This window comes from Dryobates pubescens, chromosome W (assembly GCF_014839835.1).
Source record: "Dryobates pubescens isolate bDryPub1 chromosome W, bDryPub1.pri, whole genome shotgun sequence".
Classification (NCBI taxonomy): Eukaryota; Metazoa; Chordata; class Aves; order Piciformes; family Picidae; genus Dryobates; species Dryobates pubescens.
In genome coordinates, this window is record NC_071656.1 from 368627 (window position 1) to 392441 (window position 23815).

The 23815-nt window shown below is 41.6% G+C and overlaps 1 protein-coding gene across 1 annotated transcript in view; it reads right to left on the minus strand.

Annotated features, from left to right (window-relative positions):
• LOC104301319 (nipped-B-like protein) overlaps nt 1-23815 on the minus strand; it is a 254016-nt gene that overhangs the window by 137583 nt on the left and 92618 nt on the right. Inside the window, exons 7-9 of the mRNA XM_054177739.1 lie at nt 20174-20334; nt 15742-15835; nt 4608-5240 (exon numbers count right to left, since the gene is read on the minus strand). Coding sequence (XP_054033714.1) covers nt 4608-5240; nt 15742-15835; nt 20174-20334 — 888 coding nt within the window. The remainder of the gene's footprint in view (nt 1-4607; nt 5241-15741; nt 15836-20173; nt 20335-23815) is intronic.

Genomic DNA, 23815 nt, shown 5'->3' on the forward strand with positions numbered 1-23815 from the left:
AAGCAAGGGGTTGCTTAGCCTGGAGAAGGGGAGCCTCGGGGTGACCTTATTGCTCTCTACAACTACCTGAAGGGAGGTTGTAGACAGGCGGAGGTTGGTCTCTTCTCCCAGGCAACCAGCACCAGAACAAGAGGACACAGTCTCAAGCTGCACCAGGGGAGGTTTAGGCTGGATGTTAGGAAGAAGTTCTACACAGAAAGAGTGATTGCCCATTGGAATGGGCTGCCCAGGGAGGTGGTTGAGTCACCATCATTGGAGGTGTTCAGGAGGAGACTTGATAGGGTGCTTGGTTGCATGGTTTAGTTGATTAGGTGGGTTGGATGATAGATTGGATGAGATGATCTTGAAGGTCTCTTCAACCTGGTGTATTCTATTCTATTCTATTCTATTCTATTCTATTCTATTCTATTCTATTCTATTCTATTCCAAAGCATGACAATCAGGTTCCAGAAAGATTCGCTGCTTTTCAAAGAAGGCGGCACTTCTGCAAAACCCTGTGTTAGTTCCACCTCTGGAAGGGAGACTGCCTCCTACTTTGAGAGACTATGTTTGGTGGAAGCTATTTTAACAGTTATTGTTTAACAGTTTTGTTAGAATTAGGAATTTAGTACAGAAAGTATTATAAATCCCAAAGAACTCCAATCTCTATTTCCCATCTGGTCATTGCCTTAGGTAAGTGCAGTAGTTGTATCATTTTTAGCAAGAATCTCCAAAAAAAACCATCTCCACCTCTTCTCTGGAATAAACATATTCATCCAAAGCCTTACTGTTAAAAAAGAAGCATCTGAAAATTCCTGAAGAAGCATAGTACTGTAGAGATTTCATGTCTGAAAGGACGGCAGAGATCACTAATCTTCTAGCAAAACTTGCCAGTACAATTCTACTCAAAGTAATTTATGGACAGTAACAACACTTGCCTACACAGAAAGTATAGTGTGACTGTAAGATGCATTCCCATGCCTCAATTACATAAGCAGTGAAGATGCTTTCATGCAGTTTTAGCCTGCATTAGCATCTAGAGTAAGATTACTAGAGGGATGCTTGCTATGTACAGCATCAGGTAGCACTATATGTTCCTGTTCTAATTAGACCCAGTACACACTACAATTACACTATTTTCTTGCCATAATGTAAATTGAAGTTGCAGTATATGTACTAAAATGCACAAATGCCAGGCTTTTGCATAAATGCAGTAATCAACTGCACACACACACACACAAATCACATATTTTGGAGTTACTGGATATATTTCTAACAGACATATTCCCGTAAGAACAATAGAGGAAGCTTCCTCCTGCAGTCAAAAGGCAAAAAGTAGAAAAGCCCCAGTGTATCAACTTACAGACAAACTTACAAGCAATGGCAAAAGAGTTACCAAATAATAAGAATCATATTTCTCTAAGGTGACAACTTTTCAGGAAATCTGTCCTAAGACTGCTAAAAATCCTTCTACTCAATACTATTCATTCATGGCTTGTGGAAGATCACAGTATCACAGTATCACAGTATAACTAAGGTTGGAAGAGACCCCAAGGATCATCAAGTCCAACCTGTCTCGACAGACCTCACAACTAGACCATGGCACCAAGTGCCATGTCCAGTCTCCTCTTGAACACCTCCAGGGACGGTGACTCCCTATGTGTTGCCATAGAAGTTTGTCTCATACAGATGCTGCTCTACTCCCCTTTTAGTGACAGTCTGCTCCTGCAACAGTACGTTGCAATTCAGACACCACTTGGGTGCCCACACCTGTGCCAGATCAAGGTTGTAGATGCCAGCCTCACAACTGAGCCTGCACAGAAGTGCAGCAGCAGTCACCCAGAATATTGGGGGTATTCTCTGTTCTGCAACCACCACAACACTATGCACAGATGCCCCAAGAATGACTCAGCTTAACTGGGGTCCCAATGCGCCTGTGCCATCACACAAGCAGTGCATGATCCACCCTGCTATGGGACCACCTCTACCAACCACCCCTAGGCGGGTGGGATGCCACTGGAACTCAGTGGTGATACTTTTCTCCTCTTACCTCTGATCTTCCCTCACTTCTGTCTCCACACTTGTCTCTCTCTGGCATGTACTAGGTAATTGCCTTGCCTGCCTTAAGAGTCACTATATGATCAAAGTCATTTGCATGAACATGTAATTAATAAATCTGTAATCATCCAGACAGTTCAGTGTCAGTTTGCCTCACTTGGCTCCTTAGGTAACCCTAAAGAACCACCTGTGAACCCTTCCACTGAGGTCAGGCTGCGACATAGCTGAAACCTTAGCAGCTAAAGTGAAAAGAGCTGCCGTCCGGCATAGGGGCAACTTACCACCAGTGAATAAATGGCAATCATTTGTCCCAAAATAAGATAGCAACTCTTACACCTGATCCATAGCAATCTCAAGAAATCAGGTAGGACTGAGATCTGGCAGAAGATACAGGTAGAAGGGAAGCATAAGTTTGCAAAGCTTATTTGGTAAGACAGTTATTGAGCAGTGATTGAAGGGAGAGATCACGTTCTATAAAAATCATTCATTTCCCCAAAAGAAACAAATTGGAGTCTGCCCATGGCTATGTAATTATGGAAAACAAACTTCACAAGTAATGTTCAATATCTCCTGAAAGCCAGAACAAAAAAGAGTCTTTTAGTCTTGCTCTAAGTGCTTGAAGACTGCTGTGCACCAACAAAAATGCTGCCTCTCAGTCAAAATGTGCTTGAGAATCTACTTAAAGTGTGAGGATATAAAAGTAGCTTTTTAAGTAGTAGGAGACAAAAGACAAGCACTTCATAATTAAATTTAAAATTAATAAAAGAGATGTAAGCAAAGTTACAAACTCCACAATTCCATTAAATCAAAATTAAAGACAGCAGGGACCTCTTTTGAGATGAGCAGCCATTTTCTCTGTATATTCACAATGTTTTCTAAGAAGACTTGATTTAGATATCAAATAAGAAATAACTAAACCTTTTTGTAATTGCAACAAGAACAAGGCTGGAGAGCGGCCAGGTGGAGAGGGACCTGGGGGTGCTGGTTGATAGTAGGCTGAACGTGAGCCTGCAGTGTGCCCAGGCAGCCAAGAGGGCCAATGGCATCCTGGCCTGCATCAGGAAAAGTGTGGCCAGCAGGAGCAGGGAGGTCATTCTGCCCCTGTACACTGCACTGGTTAGGCCACACCTCGAGTACTGTGTCCAGTTCTGGGCCCCTCACTTTAGGAAGGATGTTGACTTGCTGGAACAAGTCCAGAGCAGGTCAACGAAGTTGGTGAGGGGCTTGGAACACAAGCCCTATGAGGAGAGGCTGAGGGAGCTGGGGTTGCTTAGCCTGGAGAAGAGGAGACTCGGGGGTGACCTTATTGCTCTCTACAACTACCTTAAGGGAGGTTGTAGACAGGCTGAGGTTGGTCTCTTCTCCCAGGCGGCCAGCACCAGAACAAGAGGACACAGTCACAGGCTGCACCAGGGGAGGTTTAGGCTGGAGGTTAGGAGGAAGTTTTACACAGAGTGATTGCCCATTGGAATGGGCTGCCCGAGGAGGTGGCGGAGTCACCATCACTGGAGGTGCTTGGTTGCATGGTTTAGTTGATTAGGTGGTGTTGGATGATAGGTTAGATACGATGATCTTGAGGGTCTCTTCCAACCTGGTCTATTCTATTCTATTCTATTCTATTCTATTTACACACACACAAACACAACTCTCTCAATCCAGGCATCTTTAAAAACAGAAAAAAAAATAAATTAAACTTTGAATAGGGAAAAAACTTGTTCTCTCTCTGCTGGTTAAAGACCCAAACTACAGGTAAATTTAATTGTCTCCATGCAGGTATGTTCAAAATCGACCATTTTAACCCATGAACTTCCAAAATCAGAATCTGCACTGTTTTCCAGAAAAAAAAAGAAATGGGGAAAGAAAAAAGAAAGGGGGAGGAAGAATAAATAAGTAGATAAAATCAAAGAGCATACATTGAATGAAATCAGTTAAGAACACCAGTACAGCTACTGAAGAGCAAACATTTCAGAGGCTCATCTGGTACTGTGCTAGAGACCATATAGATATTTGGTAATTCTCTAAAGTTTGTAACATCCCCATAACAATGAATATCCAATTGAACAAACTTTGGAGATGATAAAGTAATACATATTACCCAATCATTATATTGCCTTAAAAAGAATAGATGTGATTTTAGACTAACAACTCCTTCACATTAGGTTCAATTTAGTATATGTATAGAAATGGCTTTTCTTAAATTAGGCAACAAATTAAAAAAATTTACTTATGGTACTGCTGAGATTTTAGAAACAATAAACATCAATTGTACTTCATTCAATCTCATATTTCAAAATAAGAGTAGCTTAAAAAGAATTTTGAAAAATAAGAACTTCACTTTCCATCCATTAAGATCACAAATAAAGAATATCAGATATTTAAAATATGCATATATATGAGAGATCACAGTTCTTTGTTGGAGGGGAATGGAGATGAATGTTGTAGAACCACCTACACTAAATAAATAGAACTGAACTACATGACAATGACAGGAAGGTTTTTTATATATCCATGGGATTTATAAGCATATATATATTTATATAATATATAGTGTATACACACAATCCTTTTACCTTTATCTTGCACTTCTTTTGAAAATCGCTCCCTTTCAATAGCTGATTCACGTTCTATCCGCTCAATTTCAGCCAATGCATCCAATTCTACTTCATCATATGACGTTATAGTTCCTTGTTGTGAAACCTGTTGCTGTGTCTGTACCACAGGAGTTTGAGGTTGTTTTGCAGTAACTGAAGCGTTCTGTTGTAAAACAGGCACTTGTTGTGCCTGAAGGAAAGCTGTTTGTTCATGCTGCGGCAAACACTGAGCAGCATTTAGTGGGCGGTTAACATCCTGTGGAGTAATAGGTGTTTTAGAAGTCTGTCCTGGGTACTGCACATTAAAAGGAATATCACCCTCTGACACACTGCTGTTTTCGAAACCAGAAAGCATATCATCGTGCTGGTCCGTATCCGAAGATCTTACACGAGAGAGTCTTAATGTAAGCTTAGTGGAGTCCTTGGAAGGAGAACTAATGATATCATACATTGCAGCTTTTTCAGTCTGGTCTTTTTCATCCTTGCCTAACTTCATTTTCTTTTGTTTCTTTTGCTTTCTTTCTGGAGAATCTAACAATATGTCTGGGGGAACATCTCTAGGTGATGAATAAGGTGGAGGCTGAGATTGTTGGATTAAAGGTTGTCTTGATCCTAGAATAATAATTCAGAAAAACTGAACAGTTATGTTGTTCCACATTGATATAAAAAACACACTAAATATAACCTACATAATTTTAATATGTATTTGTACATATATCTGTGTTCATAAAGTGAGATTGGCAGGAAGCACATCATTCCTAGATCAAGATGTAATCCAGATAGTTGCAGTGTATTTCCTAGGAATTTTAGCCATGCACTGCAGGTAGAGAAGGAAAAATTTCAGAGAAAATGGAATAAAACAGCCATTAAAAAAAAACAAACCCGCAAGTTCAGAACATCAACTACTAGAAAACAGTCACTGAATATAAGTTGACTACAGAAAAAGGAACTATCAAAAAGATTCATAATATAATCCAGGGGCTTAATGATCAGTATATAGGCATTAGACTCCTTAACTTTGATTCTATCAGTTAATTTTCAATTTTTTAATTTTTTTTTTAAAACTTAGGTGAACTGATTCCAACTTCCCCCAGTTATTACTGACTAAAACCCACTAATTATGTTATAGCATTTTTCTATCATTCCCTGCCTTATCTCCCCCCCCCTTTTTTTTTAAACATATTAAGTTTTACTTCTATGTGCACCCAATTTCAGGCTTTGAATATATCTAGATAAATTTTCAAAAGAGGACAGTTTTATTAAAAACATTCTCCAATTAATCACATGATTTTTTTGTTCCTGAAATTAAACCGGCTTCCCATAACTGTTAGCCCATAAAAAGCTTTGAAAAATAAACTTTTCAACTTGTCCCAATTATCATTTTGAACTATAATTTTTGGCTCCCCCTTGGGGAGAGTGGAATAAAAAAACCATGAAGTATTTCTAAGCCTATTGCTGGAACAATAAAGCCAGACTCCTTTTGTTAAAGTAAACATTTATCTGATCCCATTCATTCACTGGGGAATGATGATCTTCAGAAAGCAGTGACTGAGATTTTTAATCATTCTGGTTTAGGTCATTGTAGGTCAATATTTCTTAACAGCACTCAAAACCTAATTAGAATACAAGCCTCCACGTGCTTCATTCAAGATACACCACTAAACAAGAAAGCAGCTTTATTCTGAAACTTAAATTTCTATCACATATCTAAGAAATATTAAGAACCATTAAGCAATGTACTGACCTGTAGATGGAAAAAAGAATGGATACCTCTAGCAAAGCTTCAGTGCACATGAAAGATGCGCCTTTACCAATGACTTCTTTGCACAGACTACCATACTTATTTTCTCTCCCTAGTATGTACTGTAAAAAGTCTTATAGCCTCTATATGTAGAGTGGGGTATAAAATGGGTTTATCTTACCTGTTCTTGATCATCAGCAACAACTCTATATTCTGTCAATAAAATCCACAATGTTGGGAAGCCCTGTTTTGACTCATCCTGATTCTCGAGATCTTTTCACTATTCCATTTCTCCTCATTAAATTAGACACCACACTCAATCAACTAGTACTGAAGACCTGTCTACACCTTATGAAGATCTTTCACTTGCCTTCCACCAGATTCCTATTCTTGTGATGACCCCTCCACACATACTTCTAATCACTGGCTCTTTAGACAATAATTCACAAGATTGTCTCCCTGTAACATATAGCAGAAACTGTTAGCTACTAATTTCTTTTAAGGCAATAAATACCACTCACTGGAAATACAGGCTGCATCTTTATTTCTACATATATTAGAGGCAGCTCAAAACTTTTTAAAGAGATCTTACTGATATTTTACTCTTGAATTCTCTCTTAAATAAATACTTCTAAAGTTGCAACAATGGAACATTTGCTGTTTTTCACAGTTACACTTCAAATACAGGACACAGATTTGATTCTCCTTTATCCTAAACTCCTCCTTCTGAAGGAAATTCCTGAAAACTGTTGATAGTAGAGTCTATAAGTTGCATGTTAAGAGTACATCTTCTGGCAATAATTTCACATATTTGTAATAAGGCTAATGATGGTTAAGCCTCTGGCAACAAAGGAGCTTAGAAGCTACAATATCTATATACTGAGGTGAAAATAAATTGGAAAAGATGAAGCATTCTATAACAGTTCTGTTCTACTACAGACATAGTTTTGAACAGGTATCACACATTGATCATATACCACATTCTGATGGGTGCTTAGACTTCAGACAAAACATTACCCATGATAAAGAGAGTTGTGCCTACTACTGCTGGAATCAGTATGAAATATTTCCTATGGGAGAAGGATTGAGCCATCATACGTCCAAGAACAAAGCTCTTAGAAGACTTGCTGATAACAGAAGAAATGTTTTTATGGATAGAACACAGACAGGTATGATCCCATTTGCTGAACCTCTAGAGATTCCATGGTTGAAAAGGTCTGTTCTACATAATGCTGTCAACGTAGTAAGTTGTACAATGATCTTTGAAAATTATCTTTCAAAATGAATGAAATTTCAAAATATTTTTAGAACAGAGAAATATGTAGACATATTTTTAGTGTAAATCTAGGTCTATGCATTAATTCAGGAATAAATAACTGATTTTCTGCAGTTGATTTTCTATAATATCAGTAAAAAAACTTTGTCCAAACTCTTTTTGTAAGGCAGGAATATGTAAAACGTGTGAGTTAAAAAGAGATTTGCCACTGATTTCAGAAGGTCATTATATCATTACTGAACAGGAAATACTGATGGCCATCCAGATAATGCCAAATGTAGCTGTGAAGCAGGCAACATCATAGTAAGTAAAGCCTCTACAGAGAACAAATACACTTGTCAAAAATACCTCCGTAATCTATCAGTAACAGGATCCTGACCATTCATGATAATTCGGGGACTTGTTATCCATAGTAAATAGTTTTCTTACTGATTGCTAGTGATAGATGGCACTCAGTATGGAAAATATTTTATCAGCTACTGCCTACTGTACCAATTGGTAAACACATTTTTTTCCTGTGACTCTTACTAATTTCTTATCATATCCTTTATAATGCAAGCAGCTATAACATGCATTGTATTGACAGTAACTTAGCTTTCTTAAAAATGTAAATTTTCAAAACCACTTCTTGTTTGTTTACAGTGGAACAGCTTCACTTGCTCATTGTACATCAGTAACTTGGGTAACCACCACAAACTTCTGTCCAGGAGACTGCACACATTACTGACATCTAAAACTTAGAGTTGCTGTATGCGCACTTTCTAATTATGCCACAATGCTCAGCAAGAATCCATAAGAGAAACCCCTCCTTACCCGCTAAGATACCTTTACAGAATAGGTAAGAGGCCCTGGGTATGTTTTATAAATTGGCAACAGGAATCGATTATGTCCAAAGGGCAGCTACATTCATATATGACAACAGGAACATACAAGTACCTCTATGGTACATTTTTGACAACTTTTAAATCTTCAAATAGAGTCGCATCTACAATATAGGGCAGAACAACATCAGGATAAATGCAGACCTATAACAATTCAGTTAAAAAAAAAAAAGGTAATTAAAAGATCAAAAATAATAACTTATGTAAAAATGTAGAAAATTTGATTACTGCAAGATGCAGTAACATTCTTTCATATAGGATTTGTCTTTGAAAACAAAAAAATTAAAGGATATGAATTGATTTTAGAATAGAATAGAATTAACCAGGTTGGAAAAGTCCTTTGAGATCATCGTGTCCAACCCATGACCCAACACCATCTAATCAAATAAACCTTGGCACCAAGTGCCTCATCCAGTTTCTTTTTAAAGATCTCCAGTGATGGTGACTCCACCACCTCCCCGGGCAGCCCATTCCAATAGGCAATCACTCTCTCTGTGAAGAACTTCTTCCTAACAGCCAGCCTAAACCTCCCCTGGCACAGCTTGAGACTGTGTCCTCTTGTTCTGGTGCTGGTTAGCTGGGAGAAGAGACCAACCCCACCTGGCAACAACCTCCCTTCAGGTAGTTGTAGTCAGCAATAAGGTCTCCCCCGAGCCTTCTCTTCTCCAGGCTAAGCAACCCCAGCTCCCTCAGCCTCTCCTCAAAGGCCTTGTGCTCCAGACCCATCAGCAACTTTGTTGCCCTTCTCTGAACTCGTTCCAGCAACTCAACATCCTTCCTAAACTTAGGGGCCCAGAACTGGACAGAGGACTCAAGGTGTGGCCTAAAAGGTGCTGAGTACAGGGGCAGAATGACTTCCATGCTCCTGCTGGCCACACTGTTCCTGATGCAGGCCAGGATGCCATTGGCTCACTTGGACACCTGGGCACACTGCACGCTCATGGTCAGCCAACTATCAAGCAGCACCCCCAGGTCCCTCTCTGCCTGGCTGCTCTCCAGCCACTCTGACCCCAGCCTGTAGCACTGCATGGGGTTGCTGTGGCCAATGTCTAGAACCCTGTACTACCTGACCAAACTGATCTCCTTCTATGATCAGGTGACCCGCCTGGTGGATGTGGGAAGGCCTGTGGATGTAGTCTACCTGGACCTCAGCAAGGCCTTTGACACCGTTCCCCATAGCAAACTCCTGGCCAAGATGTCAGCCCATGGCTTGGATGGGAGCACACTGCGATGGGTTAGGAACTGGCTGGAGGGCCGAGCCCAGAGAGTGGTAGTGAATGGTGCCACATCCAGCTGGCAGCCAGTCACTAGTGGTGTGCCCCAGGGATCAGTACTGGGCCCCATCCTCTTTAACATCTTTATTGATGATCTGGAAGAGGACATTGAGTCCATCATCAGTAAATTTGCGGATGACACCAAGCTGGGGGCAGGAGTTGATCTGCTGGAGGGTAGAGAGGCTCTGCAGAGGGACCTCGACAGGCTGGACAGATGGGCAGAGTCCAACGGCATGAGATTGAACACATCCAAGTGCCGGGTTCTGCACATTGGCCACAGCAACCCCATGCAGAGCTACAGGCTGGGGTCAGAGTGGCTGGAGAGCAGTCAGGCTGAGAGGGACCTGGGGGTGCTGGTTGATGGTAGACTGAACATGAGCCTGCAGTGTGCCCAGGCAGCCAGAAGGGCCAATGGCATCCTGGCCTGCATCAGGAACAGTGTGGCCAGCAGGAGCAGGGAGGTCATTCTGCCCCTGTACACTGCACTGGTTAGGCCACACCTCGAGTACTGTGTCCAGTTCTGGGCCCCTCAGTTTAGGAAGGATGTTGACTTGCTGGAACGAGTCCAGAGAAGAGCAACAAAGTTGGTGAGGGGTTTGGAACACAAGCCCTACGAGGAGAGACTGAGGGCACTGGGGTTGCTTAGCCTGGAGAAGAGGAGACTCAGGGGTGACCTTATTACTCTCTACAACTACCTGAAGGGAGGTTGTAGACAGACGGATGTTGGTCTCTTCTCCCAGGCGGCCAGTACCAGAACAAGAGGACACAGTCTCAGGCTGCGCCAGGGGAGGTTCAGGCTGGATGTTAGGAAAAAGTTCTATACAGAAAGAGTGATTGCACATTGGAATGGGCTGCCTAGGGAGGTGGTGGAGTCGCCATCACTGGAGGTTTTCAGGAGAAGACTTGATGGGGTGCTTGGTGCCATGGGTTAGTTGTTTGGGTGGTGTTGGATTGGTTGATGGGTTGGACGCGATGATCTTGAAGGTCTCTTCCAACCTGGTTTATTCTATGTATTCTATGTATTCTATTCTATGTACTTATATTTGTTAAATCTCATGCCATTGGACTCTGCCCAACAGTCCAGTCGGTCAAGGTCCCTCTGCAGAGCTCTCCGACTCTAACAGATCCACACCTGCCCCCAGTTTGGTGTCATCTGCAAATTTACTGATGATGGACTCAACCCCCTCATCCAGATCATCAATAACGATACTGAAGAGCATGGGGCTAACCCAATGCAGTGTGCTCCCATCCAAGCCATGGGCTGACAGTTTGGTCAGGAGTTTGCTGTGGGGGACAGTGGCAAAGGCCTTGCTGTGGTCCAGGTAGACTACATCCACAGGCCTCCCCACATCCACCAGGCGGGTCACCTGATCATAGAAGGAGATCAGGTTGGTCAGGCACGACCTGCCCTTCCTAAACCCATGCTGGCTGGGCCTGATCCTTTGGCCATCCTCTAAGTGCTGTGTCATTGCACTCAAGATGACCTGTTCCATAATCTTGCCTGGCACTGAGGACAGGCTGACAGGCCTGGAATTCCCTGGCTCATCCAACCGGCCCTTCTTGTGGATGGGCACCACGTTGGCTAGCTTCCAGTCCTCTGGGATGTCTCCAGTGAGCCAGGACTGCTGAAAAATGATGGATAGTGGCTTGGCCAGCTCATCTGCCAGCTCTCTCAGCACCCTAGGATGGATCCCATCTGGTCCCATGGACTTGTGGGGATCCAAGCGGCTGAGGAGATCTCTAATTACTTCCTCCTGGATCACAGTGGACTACACTGCTCCCTGGCTCCATCTGCCAGCTCAGGAGGCCAGCTGTCTGGAAGACATTCTGTCCTGCTAGTAAAAATTGAGGCAAAGAAGGTGTTAAGTACTTCTGCCTTTTCCTCATCTTCTGTTACTACATTTCCCTCCATGTCCACCAAGGAGCGGAGGTTGTCCTTGCCCCTCCTCTTGCTGTTAATATATTTATAGAAGGATTTTTTGTTGTCCTTCACAGCAGAGGCCAGTCTAAGCTCTAAATGGGCTTTTGCCTCCCTAATTTTCTTCCTACAGGACCTAGCAACATCCTTAAACATTCTATGGGTTGCTTCCCCTTTCTTCCAAAGATGGTACACCCTCTTTTTTCCCTTAATTCGCTCAGAAGCTCATTACCCATCCAGGCTGGCCGTCTGCCCCGGCGGCTCATCTTCCAGAACATTGGCACAGCCTTTTCCTGCACCTTCAAGAGTTCTTTCTTGAAGTGGGTCCTGTCCACCTGGACCCCTTTGTTTTTAAGGGCTCTTTCCCAAGGAACCTTCTGAGCTAGTTCCTTGACCAACCTGAAGTCCGCCCTCTGGAAGTCCAGAGTGGAGGGTTTGTTGATGCCCCTCTTAGCTTGATTGTATATTGAAAACTCAATCATTTCATGATCACTGGACCCCAGACATCCTCCAACCACCACATCTCCCACCAGCCCTTCTCTGTTTGTAAAAAGAAGGTTTAGCAAAGCCTTATCCCTGCTAGGCTCACTGAGCAGCTGTGATAAGAAGCTATCCTCCATACACTCTAAGAACCTTCTAGACTGCCTCCTCTCCACTGTGTTAAGTTCCCAGCAGATATCAGGCAGGTTAAAATCACCCATAAGAACAAGGTCTGGCAATCTTGAGACAGCCTTTTTTCCTTGCTCATGGAAAAAAAGTCAAGAAGTATCATGCCCAGCTGCAATAAAAATTATTCAGGCTAAGTATTAGAAGAAAAGCTTTCAAGCACTAACAGTTTGAAGAGGTTGCATGGCAGAGTAAGGAAACACCATTGCTGTCATTTTAATAACAACAAAAAAAATAGATGGAAGTTATTGGGAGTTATACTGGCACAGCTCATCCAACACAAGAGAAAAATAGATAGGAAGCCCTCAAGATCTTTCATTCTGTACTCTCCAAAAATTACAGAATCTGCCTCTGGAAATCTTTCCAAGTTTTGCACTAAAGAAATTATTACTTATTTCAATTAATAGACTATATTGACAATCACTTTCAAAGAACAAAACTTAATATAAAATTCAAACTTAAAGGGATAGCATATGAGACAAAGAACAACATAAATTTGTGTGGCATTTTTGGATTTGCAGGCCAGAAAGCCAACCGTATCCTGGGCTGCATCAAAAGAAGCATGGCCAGCAGTTTGAGGGAGGAGATTCTTTGCTGCTCCGCTTTGGTGAGACCTCACCTGGAGTACTGTGTCCAGCTCTGAAGCCCCCAACACAAGAAGATGGAGCAGGTCCAGAGGAGGCCACAAAGATGATCTGAGGGCTGGAGCATTTTTCTTATGAAGACAGGGTGAGAGAGTTGGGATTGTTCAGAATGGAAAAGAGAAGGATCTGGGGAGATCTTATAGCAGCCTTTCAATGTTTGAAGTTGGCCTAGAGGATGGCTGGAGAGGGACTTTTTACAAAGTCATGTAGTGATAGTATGAGGAGTAGTGGCTTTAAGCTGAAAGAGGGTAGGCTTTGGAGTGACGGGAGTCATGGGACAAGGGTAATGGCTTCAAATTTTATCATGAAAAACCTCAGCTTTGGCTGTTCCAGCTTAGAACTGCTGTATTCAGAAGTTTCACCCAACACCATCTAATCAACTAAACCATGGCACCAAGTGCCCCATCCAGTCTCCTCCTAAACACCTCCAGTGATGGTGACTCCACCACCTCCCTGGACAGCTCATTCCAATGGCCAATCACTCTTTCTGTGAAGAACTTCTTCCTAACATCCAGCCTAAAACCTCCCCTGGCGCATTGTAAAATCAGAATGTTTTCAGAAATAATCTGAAAAGGTATCCCCTTAAAAACAGGTTCAATCAATTGAAACAACAGCAACTTGAACATAAAAAAGGACAAAAATAACCCAAAAAGCAATATTATTCTGGCTGAGTGGTAATCATATATATGAGTGGAAGTAGCTTAGATTCACAATGTATTTTGTGTGCCAACTTAAAAAACAACCACCACCTTTGTTCTTTGCCATTTACACAAGTCTTACAAGTCCTTTAACTCAACACCTCCTAAAATAGGTGCTGCTGGCATGCTATACAAGTATTTCTCACTTGCATTTGAGACACACTTCTATCATTGTTCAACACAGTATATGCCTACAGAAGATGAACCACAGAGATCATTTATCAGTCACAGGAGTATAGGATAATTCAGTTAGGAAGGAACCTCAGGTGGTTTTCAATCAATCCTCATGCTCGAAGCAGTGGGAATAGACATGAGCAGGCAGTGTGAGCTTGCAGCCCAGAAGGCAAATCACATCTTGGGCTGCATCCAAAGCAGCGTTGCCAGCAGACCCAGAGAGGTGATTCTGCCACTTTGCTCTGGTGAGACCTCACCTGGAGTACTGTGTACAGGTCTGGAGCCCTCAATATAGGAAGGACATGGACCTGATGGAGTGGGTCCAGAGGAGGGCCATGAGAATGATCAAGGGATTGGAGCACCTCTATTACCAGGACAGGCTGAGGGAACTGGAGGTGTTCGGCCTGGAGAAGAGGAGGCTCCGGGGAGAGCTAAGAGCAGCCTTCCAGTACCTGTCTGCTTACAAAGGCCTGCAGTGACAGGAAAAGAGGCAATAGCTTTAAGCTGGAGAAGAGAAGATTTAGATTGGATGTTAGGAACAAGTTCTTTACTATGAAGGTAGTGGAATATTGGAACAGGTTGCCCAGAGAGGTGGTTGAGGCCCCATCCCTGGAGATATTCAAGGTGAGGCTCAACAAGGCCCTGGACAGCCTGATCTCGTTGGGGATGTCCCTGCCTACTGTGGGGCGGTTGGACTGGATGACCTTTGGAGGTCCCTTCCAGCACGGACCATTCTACGATTCTAATGAGGTCACATTATGCAGGGCTTTATCCAGCCTGGTCTTGAAAAACTCCAAGGATAGAACATGTACAGATTCTATATGCTTTTCAAATGTTTGACTGTCCAGATAGTGAAAACATTTTTCAGAACCTCCCATTTCAATGTAAGTTCATTATCTTTCATCCTTCCTCCACAACACTGAAAAATCTAACTCAAGTTTTCCTGGTGATCTTGCCACAGGTATAAAATGACTACTCTAAAGTCATGTCTGTCCATTGTGTATCATTGCAGCCATCCCCCTCCACCCACCCCCCCTAACACCTCCAAAAAAATTATCTTATCCAGAATGCATAAGACCAATACCCTCACTTTCTCTAGAATCTCCCCCATCTCCTATTCTCCCTCTCCACCTAACCTGACCACCCAGAAAGATTTCATTTTCTTTCAGGGCTAAAGAGAAGAAAGCGCTGTTGCATCTTTTTGCTATTGCTATATAAATACATAAGCACTGAAAACTTAAATTAGCAAGAATATGCTCGAATTCCTGACTTGCTAAGTCTCATGTATCTCAGTCATTGGTTCTTAGAGATATTAAAAACAGTGGTATGTACTCCAGATTTTAGCATAAATAATTATTTTCTTAGCTGACAGTTCACCCTATTCCTTCTCCACAGCTAAAGCTTTCAGGCTTCATTTATGCAATATTGTGTTCATTGAGCTACTTTTAATTTCCTGTTCTGATGGTCACAATCAAGACAAGTACTGCATGTTAAAACACTTTTGAGCTAGTGAAGAGTTCAATACTTGTAATGCTGCCTTTAAACCATTCCTTATGGAGAGCAACTGAAATAATTCTTATAAAGAATTTAATCCTCAAAAAAAATTCAAAATTCCTCTATCCTCCATGAATTTGAGCTTTGTTTTGAAGTATGATTTGTCAATTTTTGGACCTACAGAAATATCTTCTGGATTTGGGATCAAAATAATTTTGTATCCAAAACTCAGTTACATACTCTTTAGCACTATTGAAATAAAGAATTCAGGAGAATTCATCAAATATCTCTTTTAAGTGTCTGTTCTTTAAAATTGAGGAAAAAAATACATTGATATGTATGACTACCTTTAAGGGTTCCATCACTTCCAGCTGGAGAGCAGACTGACTGTGGTGACCTCAAGGAAAAAGATGCAGCACTCCTTATTGAAGGATCGCCATCCTAAAGTGACAATGATAAAAAAAATATTACAAACATGAACACATACTGATAAAATGGATTGGATGAAAAAGTACACATCAAATATTAGGAAAATATTTATATAAAAATCTTTGTAATTTAGACTGCTATTAGACTATATAGGCAACATTCTAAAACACAGTCTTATGAAGTATCTACAACCAGATTATGCACATGGAAATAAATATGCTAAATAAGCACTTTTGGTTGAAATTAAGAATCCATTTAGAACTTTTTTGTTACATACACTCATAGTTAAACAATTGAAAAGCAAAAAGATTAAATTTACACAATACCAACTGAATGAATCGGAGTATAAATAGTAGTTTTTGTAAAAAGAACTTACTATTTTTTCACTTAACATACCCCTTAAAAGTTTATTAGAATGCCATATTATTTTTTCAGTTAAGCAAACTACCACTTCTCATTTATAACCTCCAGCATACATCAGGACCAAACAAAATCTGTAGCACTCCCATTGCAGCAGCTGAGATAGCAGCTACACATTCCCTCTGATAATGGCCAAACAATTTCCACATGCATAGCAGTAGACTAGCCACTCTACATATTACAACTAGTGAAGGCATAGTTCACACTGCTTAGAGAAAAGGAAAAAAAGTTTGACATTTATGGACTGAAGGTGCTTACAAGGTAAAGAATATAAATCTTTAAGATACCAGATTTCATCAGTTTCACCATCCATGGGCACTTACAAAACAGTTCTATCACCTTTTTCTTCTTCCCACAGCAAAATTAATCTAAAACTCATACTGTGCTATTAATTATACTTATTGTTGCAAAGCAACGATGCTTGCAAGAGGACTGTCGCCTCACATGAGTAGAGTTTTATGTATAAAGAAATCTAATATTAATATTTGATAAAATAAAAGTAAATATATCTTAAAGGTGCATGCATTTTATAGCAAGTCAAAATGAATTAATTTCCTGATATATGTCACTTGTTTAGTTAATACATTGAAATTATGAAGCAAAAATTTTCAAAATTGGCTTATCTTTCACAGGCTCACAGGATGTTAGGGGTTGGAAGGGACCTCTGAATATCATTGAGTCTGACCCACCTGCCAGAGCAGGACCATAGAATACAGCACAGGTCACACAGGAACACAGCCAGCTGGGTCTTGAAAGTCTCCAGAGAAGGAGACTCCACAACCCCTCTGGGGAGTCTGTTCCAGTGCTCTGTGACCCACAAAGTCAAAAAGTTCCTCCTCATGTTGAGGTGAAACCTCTTGTGCTGTAGTTTATATCCATTGCCCCTTGTCCTATAACAGGGTGCAACTGAGCAGAGCCTGTCCCCTCCCTCTTGACACCCAGCCCTCAGATATTTCTAAACATTTATTAAATTCCCCCTCAGTCTTCTCTTCTCCAGACTAAACAGCCCCAGGGTTCTCAGCCTCTCCTCATAGGGCAGTGCTCCAGTCCCTTCAGCACCCTGGTAGCTCCCCGTTGAACTCTCTCCAGCAGATCCCTGTCCCTCTTGAACTGGGGAGCCCAAAACTGGACACAATATTCCAGGTGAGGTCTCACCAGGGCAGAGTAGAGGGGCAGGAGAACCTCCCTTGATATGATGGACACGCTCCTCTTAACACACCCCAGGATCCCATTGGTCTTCTTGACCACAAGGGCACACTGTTGACCCATGGAGAACTTGCTATCCACCAGGACTCCCAGGTCCTTCTCCACAGGGCTGCTCTCCAGCAGATCACCTCACAACCTGTACTGCTCAAGTTTATTCTTCCTTCCCAGATGCAGGATTCTGCACTTATCCTTGTTGAACCTCATTAGGTTCCTCTCTGCCCAGCTCTCAGTCTGTCCAAATCTCGCTGAATGGCTGCACAGCCTTCAGGTGTCTCAGCCAAGCCTCCCAGTTTGGTATCATTGGCAAAATTTCAGAGAAGACTGTCTGCCTGTCCCCTCATCAATGTCATTGATAAAGATGTTGAACAGGACTGGACCCAACACTGATCCTTGGGGGACTCCACTAGTTACAGCTCTCCAGCTGGACTTGGCACCATTGACCACCACTCTTTGGACTCAATCTTGTAACCAGTTCCTAATCCATCTCACTTTCTGTTCTTCTATCCCACACTTCCTGAGCTTACTCACAAGGATGTTATGGGAGACAGTGTCAAAAGCCTTACTAAGGTCAAGGTAGACTACATCCCCTGGGCTCCCTGCATCTACCCATCCAATTATGGCATCATAGAAGGCTATCAGATGAGTCAAGCGGGATTTCCCCTTGGTAAATCTATCATGACTGCTCCTTTGAAATGTAATAAATCTCAAAAATCTTCCAATACTTGGGACAGGGGAAACTTAGTAACTTTTAAAAATATGTTTTATTAAGACAGAAGAGGTCCTCTACCCATGACTGCCAAGAACACAGGCAAAGATGCCTTTTATAAAATTAACTAAACAGAGGAACTAGGCAGATGACCTTTCAGATACACATGCTATTCCTACTAGAACTGACAAGTTTTCTGAGCTCGTTTACTGTTTCCTAGTTCAGAAGTTCATCAAATGGAGAAATGTAAGCACAAATTTTTAATCTAGGAATGTTCTCATGTTTATAAAAAAATGATCCTTAAATTGAGTATATGGGCAGTGAGATGTCCAGAGTATATTTGCTGATTTTGTAAAATTATACTATTGCCAATACACAATATCCTCTAATTATCCATAATTTTTAAAGGAAAAAAAAATATTGAGATAAACACTAAACAATAAGTAAAGTTTTCATGTTTTATGATTGAAGAATTTTCATTCATAATTATCTGTGCCAAAGGTCACACTGCTTCTGAAAAGCTACAAAATTATTAAGGTCCCTTCTAATTAAGCTTATTACTGCAAATTCTTCAAACTGTTTTTTACATGATAGATTCTAAAAATCAGCTTTTAAAGGTATAATTACAATTTACCTTTAGTACTTCTCCAATTAAACCAAACAATGATGGTATACTTCGCTTTCATAGTACGTCACTTTTGAATGAGTTTAATTTCTAAGTTTTCATGAACTAGGATGTGGTTGCATTGCTTCCTCATTAAACATTGTTAAATAAATTCTCCTAATATTAAATTTGTCCAAAAATCTTGTCTTAACAAAACCAAGATTCCCTTTAAAGTGCACCTTTAACATAGTTGGGGGGTGTATCTACACTTAATACCAAGAACAGCTTCTTATTTTGAAGAATTTCCATTGGTGAAGTACAGACTGAGAAAAACATATGATGACTGTGTATTTTGATAGATTCCTTCATTACAAAACTCTCTTAAGATACTACTTCCTAGCTAATATTTTTAATCAGCATAGTTATTGCATTAAAAAAAACCTAATAAATCTAATAACTTGGAGTTCTACTGTATTAATCCTGGTAAGGGATTTAGGGAGCTTGATGTTAATAGTACACTTGTTAAATACAATGCTTTCTTTTTTTTTTGCTTCCGCAAGTTAATTTAGGAAGACAAGTGTTGTCCACAGTTTCTGTAAGCTCAATAAACCATAAAAATACATTAAAAAGAAAAAAAAAAGGCCCCCTTGCCACAAGGTTTTGATGAAATTTTTAAACTACTGTTATGCTCACTGTTGTAGTCATCATTATGACCACACTGTTCAAAGAGCTACAGTCAAAAAATAAAAATAAAACTTAAGCTCTTTGCCCTTAAGTGCTCTTAAGATGCTTATTAAGAAATTCAAAACACTGTGGGAGAAATTGCTGGTTTATTTCCATCAGATTCAAGGTTTCAGCAAGAATCTTTCCACATGAACTGAAATCACTATGGGAAAAGATCTTATTTTTTAAAAAAAGAACATAAAAGCCCACAACAGACCAGTAACGGAAAAGTGTCAGAAGGAATTCTTGCCTTTGACAACACTACTACTACTATATTACCCAATAGGATAAATACATCAAGTCTAATTGACAGTTAAGGGATTCTTCTGAAAGAAAAGTTAACTATACACCTATTTTGAATCCAGTATTTACATCAATATGTTGCTACAACAATTGCAGAGACTCTCTACCATTTCGTTAAAACAAACTCACATGAATAAGATTTTTTACTTTTCCTAATTTCATCAATGTTACAAACTGTTCCAAAGGAAAGAGAGCTAGAAAAAAAATAAAACTTGCACATAAAAGTTGCAGAGTTGAGTGGACATATCTACAACTGAATTATATTTGTAGTGGTTTTATTCATCAATAATAACATCATAACATATCTGACTTAAGGCAGCTAAACACATACTTGTTTTATCATAGTAAATATATTCTTTATTATAATAAACGGATCTAGGTAACATACATCACTACTTAGCCTATGCACCATCTGTAGATAGTCATCATTTGAGCCATGTCTAGAATTATCAGCATGATGATTAGCTGAATTTCCAGATAATTGACTTGAAACTTTATTTTCATGGAGATTCCTCATGCCAGCTGTGACAAGGGGACTGGATACTGAAGCTGAAATACAAAAAAAATTATAAATAACTATACCAATATAGTCACGCAGTCATTAACTCTCAAAAATTTCACTGAAAATATCATAATAGTGGTGTTCTGGTTTGAGCTAGAACTAATTCTGTTCAGTGATTTTTTACTTTTCAGCTCAATCTCTTCTCAATAACTGCACTTTCTGCAGTTAATGGCATGTTTGCACATACAGTGGCTGCTGCTAGCAGTGATAACCCTACCAAGGTTAGTATCAAGTACTGGCATGCAGGCCAAGGTCACTGCTAATCTTGTGCCCCACGTTGGGGTGCCATAAAGTAAAAGGCCACACATGCAGGGAGGAGCGGACAGGACAGGTGACCCTAAACTGACAAATAAGGGATTCCATTCCATATACATCATATTCCACATAAAGCTGAGGGATCACAAGGACCAAGCTCTCTTCTTCATTGACTGGTATCCAAAAAGAAATATGTCCATTCTTCTGTCTTCAATTCCAATCCACAGGTTCCTGAATACAGTTCCCAAATCAGTTTACCATCTTTCTTCTACTCTGTCCAATCTAGGACTTCCCAAGCATCAGTGGTGATGTGATTGCCATGTAAATAAGTTCCTCCAGACTGCTGCACTGTAATTTATGCTGAGAGTCTCCTCTCTGTAAGACTTTACATACATTTTCATAATCTTCTAACCTATATATTTGATTATTTTTTTTTGGAGCCCAAAGAACCACACAGATGAGGACTCTGTCCATTCTGTCTTCAATCCCAATCCATAAGTTCCTGAATCTAGTTCCTGAATCCAGCTCCTGAATTCAGCTTCCATCTGCCAGCGAGTCCAGTCTGGGACTTCCCCAGTGCCTGCCCACAGCATCAGTAATGATGGTGTTGTAATTGCCATCAGGGAGATTGGGTTCAGTATTGGGTTTGTATCTATTTAATTTTATTGTTATTATTTTCATTAAACTGGCTTCAGTTTTCCAATTCATCAGTCTCGCTTATTCCCTCTCTCTTCCCCTTTAGGAAGGCATAGGGGTTCATAGAGAGTATCTGTCACCCATTTAGTGGTGGCCCAGCCCAGCACTAACCCTTGACAAGTAGATATTAATGAGTTAGATGCAAGAGGTCTGGAATCTGAACAAGAATTCAGCTTTCTCAATTGAATCCTTTTGCCACAGATATCTTCACAGTATCACAGTATAACTAAGGTTGGAAGAGACCCCAAGGATCGAGTCCAACCTGTCTCAGTAGACCTCACGACTAGGCCATGGCACCAAGTGCCACGTCCAATCCCCTCTTGAACATCTTCAGGGACGGTGACTCCACCACCTCCCTGGGCAGCCCATTCCAATGACGAACGACTCGCTCAGGGAAGAACTTTCTCCTCACCTTGAGTCTAAACCTCCCCTGGTGCAGCTTGAGACTGTGTCCCCTTGTTCTGGTGCTGGTTGCCTGGGAGAAGAGACCAACCCCCTCCTGGCTACAACCACCTTTCAGGTAGTTGTAGAGGGCAATGAGGTCACCCCTGAGCCTCCTCTTCTCTAGGCTAAACAATCCCAGCTCCCTCAGCCTCTCCTCATAGGGCTTGTGCTCAAGGCCTCTCACCAGCCTTGTTGCCCTTCTCTGGACACGTTCAAGTGTCTCGATGTCCTTCTTAAACTGAGGGGCCCAGAACTGGACACAGGACTCAAGGTGTGGCCTAACCAATACAGTGTACAGGGGCACAATGACCTCCCTGCTCCTGCTGGCCACACTATTCCTAATGCAGGCCAGGATGCCATTGCCCATCTTGGCCACCTGGGCACACTGCTGGCTCATGTTTAGGCAGCTGTCAATCAGTACCCCCAGGTCCTTCTCTGGTCCTCCCTATCTCCCTGCATATTGAAGACTTCACTATCTCGTGGTCACTGCACCCTAGGCAGCCTCCCACCATCACATCTCCCACCAGCCCTTCCCTATTGGAGAACAGCAGGTCAAGCAGAGCCTGTCCCCTGGGAGGCTCGCTTAACAGCTGCATCAGGAAGCAGTCCTCCATGCGCTCCAGGAATCTTCTGGACTGCCTCCTCTCTGCTGAATTAACTTCCCAGCAGATATCTGGCAGGTTGAAGCCACCCACAAGGACAAGATCTGATGATCTTGAGACAGCCTCCAGTTGTTTGTAGAATAATTCATCAACCTCCTCATCCTGGTTGGGTGGTCTGTAACAGACTCCAACCAGGATGTCAGATTTGTTGGGCTGCCCTCTGATTTTAACCCACAGGCTCTCAATTCCCTCATCTGCCACCTCAAATTCTGTGGCAGAAAGTGACTCCCTAATATACAAAGCCACCCTTCCTCCTCTTCTCCCTCACCTGTCCCTCCTAAAGAGCCTGTAACCCCCCAGTGTAGCACTCCAATCGTGCGTGTTCTCCCACCATGTTTCTAAGATGGCGACTATATCATAGTCGCCCTGGTGGACCAGGACCTCCAGCTCCTCTTGCTTATTGCCCAGGCTGCGTGCATTGGTGTACATGCACTGCAGCTGGGCTCCCGACCTCTCAATTGACCCTAATTTGTGCCCTACTCTTTTCTCTGCAGAGGGACTGATTTCCTCACCCACCCCCTTCAGACCTAGTTAAAAGCCCTCCTAATGAGCCCTGCCAACTCTAGTGCTAGGACTCTCTTACCCCTTCTAGATAAATGCAGCCTATCAGGACCCAGCAGGTCAGGTGCAGTAAAAGTTGCCCCATGACCGAAGAAACCAAAGTTCCGTCGCTGGCACCATCCCCTGAGCCAATTGTTGATGGTGTGGGTTCTCCCGTTCCTCTCAGTGTACTCCCCTGCCACTGAGGGACCTGAGCAGAACACCACTTGAGCTCCTGCCCCATCAATCAATTGTCCAAGGGCCCTGAACTCCTTCTTAATCGCCCTGGTGCCCTTCTTGTCAATCTCATCACTCCCAGCCTGTATTACCAGCAGAGGGATGGATCAGCTTTGGGATTCTCCCTGCAATGTCCCTTACCCGTGCCCCGAGTAGGGAGCAGAGCTCCCTGTGGGATGGGTCGGGATGACATATGGGTCCCTCAGTACCCCCCAGGAGAGAGTCCCCAACAACTATAACCCTTCTCCTTTTCTTTGTGGAGCCGGTCATTATAGCTGGTGGGGACTGCTTGGCCTTAGTCTTGAATAAAAGTAAATATCTACAGTTTGAATTTTCAAGAGGACTTAAAACTAAATTCCATGTACAGATTAGCCAAGCTTCTCTCCACATCTATCCTAATTAGAGTCATTATCATATTCTTGTAGGTTATAGAAAAGTTTATTTTCTTCTATACAATTTGTATTTACTACCTTTAGAAACTTCCATAATATTCATTAGACACACAATATTACATACAGAACAGCTATATAAATTCTAAGCATGCTACTAAACTTTAAGAAGAGATGTTTTAAAAGAATCCAAAGATAACTCTGTTTATAAAAAAAAAATAAGCCTGGATACTTAATGTTCATGC